This window comes from Uloborus diversus, chromosome 1, assembly GCF_026930045.1.
Source record: "Uloborus diversus isolate 005 chromosome 1, Udiv.v.3.1, whole genome shotgun sequence".
In the NCBI taxonomy this organism is placed as follows: Eukaryota; Metazoa; Arthropoda; class Arachnida; order Araneae; family Uloboridae; genus Uloborus; species Uloborus diversus.
The window spans coordinates 59,257,306-59,270,422 of record NC_072731.1 but is presented as its reverse complement, the minus strand read 5'-3'; the positions used below and the strand labels follow the sequence as shown (position 1 = coordinate 59,270,422).

Below are 13,117 nucleotides of genomic sequence, written 5' to 3'. Positions count from 1 at the left end.
TTTTTTTGGCGCTTGGGATTCTCTTAAGTTTTTCATTATTTTTATAAATAATATTTTTTTTAAAATGTCAATTACTAGTTCAGTGTCAACTACTGGTGGTTTTAAATTTGACTTTTTAAAGATGGGAAAGATAAATTTATTTCCTTTAAATTTAGGTGGCTGTAATCCTAAAGATACTAAAACTGACAAAATAGTAGCAAGGAAGTCATGTTTTAAGTTTGATGTAAAGAGCGAAAAGTGGCATAAGATTGCCAAAATGAACCACTGCCGCATGTACCACGCCGTTTCTACTTTAGGGGGCAAGATATACGTCGTTGGCGGAAAGGATCATAATGACAGGTAAAAAAAAGGAGTCAACGTTTATGAACTCAGAATGAAAATAAAAAATATATATGAGGATTAGGGACTATAACAATGTTACAGTCCCTAAGCCAGGGCTAAGGCAGAATTACACGCAATATACCAACAACCTGGTTATCCCATCCAGAGACTGCAGTTTCGTCCTTGTTATGGACTCAGTCTGAAATAGGGAATATATGAGGAAGATGTGGGACTTGCTTTAGAAAGATTGATAACGCTCAAAGCATTTCAACAAAGTTATATTCATTTATTTTCATTTATAAAAACAAACGTATATTTGTCATACAGTAATGTTACGCAAGCTGTACTTGTATTTCTTTTGTTGTGTCATTCAGAAATCTGCTATAAATTTGTTCTGTAGGTTTTACCTTCCAGAAAAAAGGGGGGGGGGGATCTGCACCAAAATTGTTTCAAAAATGCAGGTAAATTCAAAAAGATGGACACAATTTCAAAATACTATATTTCTTGTACAATAGGTCATACTTGAATTCAGCACATCACTTGTGATTATGATACATGGAAGCTTACAGATGCTCAACTCATTGGCATTTGAGTGTTCGACATTTCCCGAATAATGACTCTCTACCTCAACAATATCTAAGACACATGGGGAAAGACGACTTGGCTCTTTATCTCTGGTCACCGAGGTCCCCTGATCTCACACTCTGCAATTTTTTCTAGGGGTTGGTTCGTGAAAGATGCTGTTTACGAGACACCTCTTTCCACGGATTTGAATGACCTACGAAACCGTGTCACCGCGGCGGTGAACGCAGTGATGCAAGACAATAGTCATCGAGTGTGAGATGAATTGAGCTACCGTCTAGACTAGATGTTATCCGTGCACCCAGAGGAGGACATATTGAACAACTGCAGGGGCGGACTGGCCAACTCGGCTGATCGGGAATCCCAACTGGGACAACTGCTTGGGGGAGGGGGGGGGGGGGCAACTTAAATGGTTGACCTTTTTTTGTCAAACAAATTTTCTTTAAAAAATTACTTAAGTTTTTGTCTTTCAAATTCATGTAGATATTGTGTATATAAAACGGAAAAAGTTTCATAGAACTGGTAATTGATGCTATACATCAGTGAAGCCCAACCTTTTTTATTTTTACCTCAGGCCACACCGCATATTAGCAGGGATATCGCCAGCCCTAGAACAAATATATTTTTTTTCCTAAATAGAATGGGAAAACAAGGAAAATGAAAGACAACTACAAAACAAAACTTGCTAAACTGCATGCTGATTTTAATGACACGAACTGTGGATCTGTTTTTAGAAACCAATGTATGACTACTTGGCTTCAAATTTTGCAACTATCATTCATAAAACCAAATGAAGGTGATCAGTAGGTTTGAAATGCTTCAAAATATATTTTCCGTTTCATAACATTGAACACAACAATGGGCTATATAGATCAGCTTCGTCGGCCCTATGTGGGTCACAGACCGTAGGTTGTGCACCAGTGCTTTATATGATATTTCAGTCGCAGACTACGCAGACCAGCTATCTTTATGCATCCATTCCATGGAAAAATAAATTATAGGCTATTAAAAGGCTAATAAGCATCAGTTGACTGCCCATTTAGAATTGGGGCAACAAATATGTTAGGACAATATCCTGGATTACTGGTCCAATTGGAGAAAGAAAACCGTAACATTCATTATGTGCTAAACTGGTTGAGATAGATTCAACTAAATGCTGTAAATTGGCAATAGATTTCCTTGGTCTACGAGTACTCTCATCTCAGAATCGCATACAGGAAAGCAAGTCTGGACTCCGAAGAACTGAATCTGAAACAGGGTAAAATTTCGACTTAGAAGGGAGGTCTCTTAATTCTCTCATCACTTCCCCAATACTTTTTTAAAACCGCAGTGTCAAAAAATTTCCTCTGAAAACCGCAGAATCATCCCCCTTACGTCACCAAACTTAGCGTAGAAATTCGTTTTTAGGCCTTCAAAGTTGAAAATTTCCAAGTGAGAGTACACGTACCTTAAGACTAAGTAACTTTAACGTACACACACTCGTAACGTTTCACTATGCAGCCAAAAATTGCATTTTTAAATCTTGAATGACAAAAAAGCTCTGGAGATATCCTGATATTTCTACGTCCTCAAAGATAGCCTAAATAAGGCTTTCAATCTCAAAAAAGCACCCTTGAACCCTCTAATACCCTAAAACAGGGGTTCCCAACCTGTGGGTCGCGACCCTCAAGAGGGTCGCGAAGCATTTCTTAGGGGATCGCAACACTATCCCTACATTTAAAAATACATCATTGCATAATTGAAAAATTAAAACATATAATCGAAAAATAGTATCATTTTAGAGTAGCATCAGTACTTGACCTCCCCATCCCCCTCTCATGTCAGAGTACCTGATCTCCGAACGTCTTCTAAGATTATGTTAAGCTTTGATTTAGGGACTTCAATCTGTACAAATTTCGGCGAAAGAGTCCCGAATTCACCCTCTCTAAGATCATCCAAAATCGTTTAAAATTTCGTTTTTGGAACTTCAATTTCGAATAATTTCTGTGAGATATTCTCTAAATCCATATTCTTATCCTGAAAGGTGTCTGGCAGTTGCATTTTTAAGACTTAATTTTAGAAATGTTCCGGGGAACAGCCCCGAATCCCTACATGTTCCCTAACTTAGTGAAAAATAACCAAGAAATGGGTTTATAGGATTTTAATTTCGAAAAAATTTCAGGAGAGTGCCTGAGAATCTCATTTTTAGGGCATGAATTTCAAAAAATGTCCTTTTAAAGAAATAATTTTCATTGTCCAAAAAAAAAAAAAAAAACATCGACTGCGCATATCTTTATGTAGAAACATAAATGACTTCGAGTTGATCAGCCGAAAACTGAATACATAAATTAAAACTTTAGCACCAAAATAAAAAAGAAGTCATATCAACAATAATTATTTCACAGTTAAAACCATAGCTGCGGAGTCTGAGTCAATCTCATTTTGGGATAAAGGAGTCGGAATCGAATATCCAAGAATCGGAGTCAGCCATTTGTCCTCCGTATATAAATTTTTGCCAAATCTACGAAGTCAGAGTCGAAGTCGGGGAGCCGGAGTCTGATTAGTTGTCGGGCACAGGAGTAGGAGTCAGAGTCAGGTGCCCCTAAATTCTATGTGTCGGAGTCTGGAGTTTGGCGTCAAGAGCTATTTCCAACAAAATTTGTTTGAAGGAAATCCGTCTTCAAGTACGGAATCTACATTGACTTTCAGTTTCCCCGTAGGCGCTAATATTAAGGGATTTGAACTGTTCAAAATTGAACGGAAAATTGTTCAAATTAAAAAGATATTTTATATACAAGTTTTTCATCAAAAGCTTTTTCCTGCAAAGTTTGTTTGAAGCAAATTCGCCTCACAGTTCGGAATTGCCTTGAATTTCCCCGTAGGCGCCGATGTTTTTTTTTTCTTTTTTTTTTTTTTTTTTTGAACTGTTCAAAATTGAACTAAAAATAGTTCAAATCGAAAAATGAAATATAGGAATGAGGTGTCCTCGCCGAGATCTTTCGAACAAAAAAATATTGTTCGAATCGGACTATTCACTCAAAAGTTATTGGGGGGGGGAACAGACCGACAGACATTTTTCCCCATCTCAATACCCTACTTTCCAATTTTTAATTTTTCGATATTTATTAAATTATTTTATTTATTTTTGACTTTTTTTTTTTTTTTTCGCGATATTTTTAAGATGCATTAAGCCTTCTTTCATGCCTTTTTCTTCTTTTTCTGACTTTTACTGGGAACGTAAGCTAAAAATTGGAGGTCTACCAAATGCCTCCTCTCAATTTTTTGACCTCGGGACGGCATTGTTACAACCAAGGCCGTATCCAGAAATTTTTTTCGGGAGGGGCCCGGATTAGCACATTGCCCCAACACACACACTCACACATATAGTATATATAGACACACCAAACGCGTAAAAATGTTAACATAGAAGACTTTTTGTCTCGATTTTTAATGATTACACTGTTTGGACAGTTGTTATTTTAATTTCTTATTTTTCTTATTCACCTTCTAGTGGTAAGGATAACAGGAGAGTGTCCCTTTAAGTCGGATGTAGAAAATCCATAATTTCAGGGGGTCGGGGGTTTTCCCCCGAGAAATTTTCGAAAAAAAAGCTGTATTTTGAGGCCTTATATTAGGTAATTTTGACTACAAAAATATGAAAAAAAAATAGGCAAACAAAGTCTTTTAAAAGTTATACATTCTTTTGCAAATCAAGATCAAACAAAATAAAAACTGCTTGCTCGACAAATCATGGAACTTAATGGACAGAGAGGAAAAACGGGAGAGGAGAAAACTTCGTCATCTGCTCATATCGGCTTTAGTGAAGTTAGTTTTTGATCACTCCCCCTACTCCATTTTTTTTTTTTTTTTTTTCATTAAATGCCCCACAGTATGAAAATTGCACAAAATAGTTTAAAAGAAATGGTGTAGACATTCAGAAAATAAGAATGGAAGAATAATATTCTGGCCATTTGGACAATTCATACTTTATTTTCTTGATAAGATACAAAATTGAAGAACTTTTCAAGGAATTTTAAAAACTTAAATAATTTTCAAAGACTCTCGAACAGTTGAAATTATTTGAAGCTCTTTATTTACACTTTTCAGAAATTGATTGCACAGTCTTACAAAATGATTATAACTTTGTAAGACACACCCGTTTTAAGTTAAAAATAAATGTAACGAAATATTTCTCGAAACAAACTTTTTTTTTCAATCACAAGTAGTGCAGAAAATGAAAGAGAGTAGAGTACGTGTTATTTTTATTCTCATACTAAAGATATTAACAGTATGCAGTAGAAGTAAGGAAAAAAAATCAAGCAATAACAAAAGAACTTCCATGATACCGAATTCGGCATTAAATAAATGCAAGACAAGAAACATATCAGTCACAAAAAGATCTTGAAAGTTATGCTGCAAAAATGCGAGAATCGTGATTTTTGCATTTTTTACTCAGGATGTATCAATTAGCTGAATTTGTCACATCTTGGTAACAAGATACTCGCCTAATCGGAAACTAGGGGCCCAGCCTTTGGGGAGTCCCCAACTCGAAATCAGTACAGTGTAAGTTTAATAAGAGTTTTAGGGGGAGGAGGGCAGGGTTGTGCATAGAGGGGAGAAGGGATACCTGTTGGCCCGGGCTCGAGCTTAAATGGGGCCCAATATTTTTAAACCTAGGGTTGAAAATATGGGTAAGCAATATGGAGGGGGCCCAAAAAAAAGCATTTGTGACAGCCCCAAAATTTCTGTGCACGCCCCTGGAGGATTAAGTGCACAGAAGTCAGTTTGTTAGACTTGAAAAATCTACCGAACTGACAAAGGGCCTGCCTTAACCCTGGACTGCCCTGAATTGAATTGGGAAAGAGAGCAGGAAGTCCTAATTAAAGGTCTAAATTTCAAGTGTGCCTTGCAGCTAATGAGAACTAGAACTGCTTTTTCTGTATTTCTTCAAAATATTATAAATTTTGAATAGTAGCAAAATTAAGAATTTAAAAAAAAAATTGTTATTTTCCTTTTCTGACATTAGGAATTTAAAAAAAAAAAAAACCTTCTGTTTTACGGTGCAAAACATTTCGGGTTTCGGGGGGGGGCGGGCCCGTCAGGTCCCCCCCCCTTATGGATACGGCCCTGGTTACAACATTGACTTCATTGAGTTGGAGAAAACCAAGTCCTGCATTCGCCACTGCTAAAACCCAAGAATTTTGAAAGTGCTGAAATGTATGTTCAACGTTATCTGGACTATTTTTTCCTGCAATTATTGTAGAAATAATAATTAAAAAAACATCCAGTAAACTTAAATAAAATATCTCAAGCACCTTGAGTTATTATGTAAATTATGCGCTATACGCGCGCGCGCACGCACACACACACACACACACACACACACACACACACATATATATATATATATATATATATATACACAGGGTGTTTCGTTTTAACCTGAAAGACCTTTATTTTTGCAACCATTGGTCCGAGATGAATACTTTCGATTGAAAAAATGTTCGAAATCAGATGCAGGGTTTTATATATATATATATATATATATATATATATATATATATATATATATATATATATATATATATATATATATATATATATATATATATAAGATATTGAAAGTTTGCAGTAAAAATAAAAATGAGTGAAAAAATACAAAATTTAACTTTTTATGCGGGTCCCTGGTCCCCTTACTTATATTTAGGGCAATAATCTCCTTTGAAAATTAATTCCAACACAAAAAGTTTGAAATTAATACGACCAATATTCACCGAGATATGAAACACAGCGTTTTGTGACTTACACCACTTTTCCCTCGCTGTCAATAACACCTTTTGGGGGAAAATATAGTGGTTAACGAGTGTTTAAAATTACATGTGTGCATAGAGTGTGATTTTTCTAATTATTTAAGGTTTTGTAAAGTGATTTTGCGTATCCCAGCATAACATTTGCATTCATTTTTGAATGGCATTGAAAAATACAAATACCTTGTTTCTCTCACTTAAACGACCTGTCATTCTACTGAAAGAAAGATAAATTCCAATCTCTTCTTCTGTATGGTCCCTTAAAGCTTTAAACTGGAATATCTCCTTGAGTTTTGGTCGCATAAATGTCAAATTTTTGTGTTAGTAATAGTTTTCAATGGAGATTACTTCTCTAAATATTAGTTAGAAGACCTAGGGCTCGCATAAAAGTTTAAATTTCTTATTTTTTGACTCATTTCTATTTTTGCTTCAAATTTACAATATCTTAACTCTGCATCTGATTTTGAACATTTTTGCAGTTGGAAGTATACAGCTAGAACTAACGGTTGCGAAGGTCTTGCAGGTTAAAACGGAACATCCTGTATATATGTATATATAATATACAGGGTGATTATAATTAAAGTTTCACTTTCAAAACGCTATAAAAATATAACCACTGGAGAGAATGACGTCAAACTTCAACGGAATATTATCGAAGAAGGGGAGAATTTGATGGCAGAAGAAAAATAAATAGTTGGACTTTTTAGCAATAGATGGCGCTGTAAGCATCATATTTAATAGTGGTCGACTACAAATGACAAATAAATCAAAAAATATTACCTAAGGTGTAAACTATACGTTAAAACACCGTACTACTCAGCGTGCACGAGGGTATTGGTGTGATACTGTTAGTTAAGTGAGCCCATCCAACACGGAAAGGTCATATCACATCGGATGGGAAAAATTGGTTTTTATTTGTCCGGAGACCGAAAACCGCATAAAAAGCATCAATGAAAATCAAATCGGTCTTTAATTTTCGCGAGACTGGCACAAAAGATGTTCAACATAATGTACCCCGTTTTCTGTAACAAGTTGAAATCGAGAAACAGCATGTTCTGCGACTGATTGAAGTGTTTCCTGGGTCACGTTTAGAATGTGTTGCGCTATTCATGCCTTCAGCTCAGCAAAGTTTGCAATCGGAGCACTGAACACAACAACTTTCAGATAGCCCCATATCCAGAAGTCACACGGGTTAAGATCAGGTGATCGGGACGGCCAGGTCTTTCATTGAGACAGTCATAGTGAACTTCTCAGATGCAAAATGAGGAAAAAAAACGTGTATTTGGCGTTTTTATAACAACTTCAATGAGTCGGGCGCATGACAGGTGTTTTGATTTACATATTCTGACATTTGCAGCGCCATCTATTGCTAAAAAATCCAACTATTTATTTTTCCTTTGTCATACGTTTTCCCCCTTCTTCGATAGTATTCCATTGAAATTTGAGGTCATTCTGACCAGTGGTTTTATTTTTACAGCGTTTTGAAAGTGGAACTTTAATTATAATCACCCTGTATAATATATATATATATATATATATATATATATATACAGGATATGCGGACTTTTGGGCAAATACCCGGTGCGCCTTTCCAAAAGATGCCGGTCGACCGTCGTCTTTTTCTTATGGAACATTTTATTGTATTAATTTTTGTCGGTTGAGAAATGAAGGATTTTTTTGCTTGCAATAGAAAATGTCGGAAAGGAAGAAAAGCAATTTTTAGACACCCATAGGGGATCGTTGCCACTTCCTATCCTAATGACTATTGTAGGAAAAGACGGGACGGAGTAGAACGAGATGGCCCTGGAGCAGAGGATCTTACTTCCCTTCACACCACACCACTCACAAGCAAATGAGCCACATCTGTTTTTTGTTCATCGGCTGGAGCAGGACTGAAAATTGCCCTTCTTTAGCTGATAACGATGTAGTACAATGTATAACACTCAACTGTCGCCACAGCCCCTAAAATTAATTTCTGGATGCGCCACTGGAACCTACAACATGCTATTTATTAACCTTTTTTTCTTTAGCTGGTATTCATTTCCAATGTTACGGTACATTGGATGCCTCCAAATTATAAGGATTCTTTTCTCATTTCAGAACTCTAGGTAAAAAGAGGGAGCAAAATTGCAAAACTGCATCGAATAAGGAGTCTTGTGATTAAACTAAATAATAAAACAAACTAACTAGTTAATACTATCTGTTTTTTTCAGCTTTTTACATTTTAATGTGGCTCCGCTAACAGCAAAGAAAAATTAAAAACATGTTCATAAGCTGAATAACGTTCATGTGTAGATAGGAGAGAGGGGGCTTTAAAATAGGGAAAAAAATCAATTGAAGTATGAGTTATTCAGAAAAGTTCCTTTTGTGTAAAACTAGTTGTCCCATCGAGCTCGATTCCCATTATGGGAAGAATTATTAGACCATATCTTCCAACAAGCTACATGGTAACTTAGCCAAAAAGGTTTGAAATTGAGAAGAAGGGAACCAGGGCCGTCGCGAAGTCAAAAAAAAAAAAAGAAGAGTGTATGAAATCGGCAGCCTCTTAGTTTTTTTTAAATATAGATAGATGTGTGAATATAATATACAGAAAGAGACAAGGAGGAGGAGGATTCAGCTTCTGGTATAAGAGGGAGCCATTAGTCATTACTAAATCTAAGTATTCACTACTCAATGGGTTACTCAATAGGTGTACGCACAAAACTACAGTACAAAATGTCGGATGAAAAGTGTAATACCACTATTTTGAATACAAATGTTAATATCCACTCGTAGCCCTGTTAAACTTACAGAACTTTTCGAGATGAGTTCGTTGAGGGGTTACACGATATGTCTAACTACAAATGCAACAAACAAAATGGCGGCTGTAAGAGGTAAAAAGCTGTATCGTAAACTGATGGAAATATCCGCTCTCCAACTTAAAATCTTAAAGAACTCAGCGTATCGAGCTCAAAGAGGGTTACTCGATATATCTAGCTGTAAATACAGCAAACAACATGGACGACATAAGAGGAATGAAATATAGAAATAATGCAAGGGGTCTAATAGCAATTTTAACACAAAATTATTCAAGAGGAACTTCTAAACTCACGGAAAAGTCACTGTAGGTAAATCGAGAAGTCTGTGGGCAAGACGTGGGACAGTCTAGAGTAGGCGGAATGTTCGTTGATCAGTTCTTGGAGCACCAAGAGCTATCACCGACGGAAGTGGGAGGTCAGGATACGGGACTACCAAGAGCAGTTGATGACGTCAGAGAGCGAGTCTTCCAGCAAAATGGTATAATACTTAGTCAAATATTTATACTTTTTGCCCGCTGCGCAGACGCAGTTGTACAAAGCTGAACTTAGTCGATTGCAATGCTATAGTAAATGCTATGAAAAGTGATTCGGAAAAATATAAGTCCAGACCAGCGAAGCCTAAAGTTACTCACTTCCGCGGGTCGTAACTCCACAGCCACTGACCAAATTTCACAAAACTTGAAATTCCTTGTAGTTTTCACCCAGGGCTATCCGTCGGAGTTGGTTCCAACTGGCCCGCTGTTTTACTTGATAAACAACAGGGTCTTAAACTTTTCCCTTGTTATAATTTTCAATGAATGTTATGTTGATTCGCAATTCGAAGTGTACCGAAAATTTCAAATCCTAATGACTTCACAACCACTGGTCCGATTCACAAAAACCAATGCATTCTAAGATCCCCTCAGCGAGGGCTGCAGAAAACACAAAAATATGCAAAACAAACCACTAGTTCCGCTAAAACTGAGGAAGCTCGACGGAGCAACAGAAAGTGCGTGTCGACTCGATGAAGGCAGAGGCTGCACTAAAAATATCCTTTTGCCGGCTGCGCCAAAGTTCACCCCTGAACAACTGAAAACTTCCATATACGTGTAATCACATGTGATTTATCGAGTTTATGTACAATGTATAGTGCAGAAAATATAGAAGGTTCAAATTGTATCCATCTCTTTAAATCGACCTGTGTAATCTCATTTTTGAATAATTTTCTTTGATTTTCACCCCTTCCCCCCCCCCCCCCCATACAGGTATTTGTGTCCAACAAAATTCATGATATGCTTATTTCACTATTTATAGGCTGCTAAGATCCATTGAAGTTTACCATCCAGAAGAGAACGTTTGGAAAGAGTTGGATTCGCCCCTTGACACACCCACGATGGGTATGGGTGTCACAGTCCAAGGAGGAAAGCTCTGGATTATTGGTGGAATGGTACAAGATCTTAGTGGAAAGATATGTGTCACCAATGAGGTCAAAAGCTATGATCCCAAGAAAGAAAAGTAAGCAAAGACAATTTATATATACACTGGTGTGCAAAAATTAAGGACGAGACGGTTTTTTCAATATAACTTTGTACAAAAGCTTTCCAAATCAACACATTTAATACCGTAAGATCCCCAATACGTAAGGACATGTGTAATGTAAGCAAGAGAAATCAGAGGGATAAAAAAAACTTTATTGAAAAAGTAGCATGGAGCGCAATGCGACTGAAGTCCGAAACATCCCTGTGATGGGTGTCCAGCAAGAAACATCCGGTCTTTAGTAGGGGATATGATCTCCCCCGACTGATAGGTAGGTTTCACAGTGTCTGCCCATGCTGAGAATGAGGGTGCCAATGAGTTGTTGAGGCATTGCTGCCCATCCGTCTTGCAGCGCCAATCGAAGCTCTCGAATCGTTACTGGTGGTAAGGTACGAGCTGCCAAGCGTCTGCCTAGAAAATCCCATACATGTTCGATGGGATTGAGATCCGGAGATCGTGCCGGCCAATCCATACGTTCAATATTCTCATCTCTAAGAGCTGTTCGGCAGCTACTGTGCGATGACATGGTGCATTGTCGTCCCTGAAAAGGAACTACGGACCCATAGCGCCTCTAAAAAGACGCACACATGGAAGAAGAATCTCGTTACAATAACGGGCCCCGTTGACTGAACCTGCGTCGAAGATGTGAAGGTCTGTGCGACTACCAAGCATGATGCCTCCCCAAACGAGAACACCGCGACCTCCATACCTGTCCCTTTCAATGATGTTCGAGGGGTGATTGCGGCTTCCCCGCTCTCTCCAGATGAGTATGCGATGAGAATCGCTACTCAGACGGAATCTGCTCTCATCTGTAAAGAGTACTCGTCCCCATTCATTGTCTCTCCAATTCCGATGTTCCCGGCACCACAGAGAACGCCTTCTCCGATGGGCAGGCGTTAGAGGTACACACCGTATAGGGCGTCGTGCAAACAGACCACCACCGTGCAGTCTTCTGGCCACGGTAAAATGCGATATCGGTCGTCCAGTCACCTGTGTCGGGTGTCTAGCGATTTCTCCCTATGTCTGTCGCCTGTTTCAAACGGCCTGTTGCCTGCTGTGAGCAATTCCGAACTCTGCAGCCACACTTGTCACACTGCGGCCTCCCTCCAACTTCCCAATGATTCAACCTCGGGTAAAAGCATCCAGATGTCGTCTAACAGATTGATTATTCGCCATTTCTTGCTGAGGCAGCAACTCGGGGTGATTTTAACTGCTCTACGGCGTGCAATCTCTTTGCCAGAAATACTGATCTTACACCGACAACATGCTTTATACTACTCAGACACTTCCCCATTACGTCTGCCTGCATATCTGCGCATGTGACTTCGTCCTTAATTTTTGCATACCAGTGTATATATATATATATACATCCGATAGGCTGTAACGGAAAGAGGTTGAATATGAAAAATAATAATTTTTAGGTTAGTTGTCAATAAAATCACCTGGACAATTGAGGCATTTTTCATATCTGTGAACCAGCTTTGAAATACCGTCTCCGAAAAATATTGCTTCCAATGATTTCTGGGGTGCATTCGGAAACGCGGATCGGTCGCCTCGGTGCAACCGTAAGCGTTCGGAAACGCTTGCGGTGGAACCGGTGACGTCACTTAACCGCGTTCGGAAACGCTGCGGTTGTTTTCTGGCGGTCGACTTGGTAGCAACCTGTGGCACCGCTGTCTGGAAGCGGTTAGCGAGATCACAAACGTCACAAAGTCTGTGTTGGCCAATCCGGTCGTGTTTCATGTTTTGATCGTAACGCACGTGACTTGCCTATCATGAAATTTACGTTTTGATTGGAGTGTCGTTTGCTGCTGAACTAGAACTACCGCGGTTTAACCACGAGCGTTCGGAAACACAGCTGTTCTACCGGAATTCCTAGAGAAATTCCAAATACGTCATAACCACACCGGACTAACCACGCGGTGTAACCGGTGGATCGTTTCCGAACGCAGCCCAGGTGAGTTGTGATGGTGTCTTTGAGCTCCTGGTCATTTTAGATGCGTCATCCCCCCAGTCACTTTTTTCATTGGTAATTCACTTGCGATTAATATTCAATTTTCCATTACCACTTGGTCAACTCATTGAACAAAATCACCTGCTGCACCAGACTTGCAT

At 38.4% G+C, this 13,117-nt stretch overlaps 1 protein-coding gene across 1 annotated transcript in view; it reads left to right on the top strand.

Annotated features, from left to right (window-relative positions):
- Window positions 1–13,117, top strand: part of LOC129221887 (beta-scruin-like) — a 72,984-nt gene that overhangs the window by 43,978 nt on the left and 15,889 nt on the right. Inside the window, exons 3-4 of the mRNA XM_054856296.1 lie at window positions 156–339; window positions 10,781–10,981. Of these exons, the coding sequence (XP_054712271.1) occupies window positions 156–339; window positions 10,781–10,981 (385 nt within the window). The remainder of the gene's footprint in view (window positions 1–155; window positions 340–10,780; window positions 10,982–13,117) is intronic.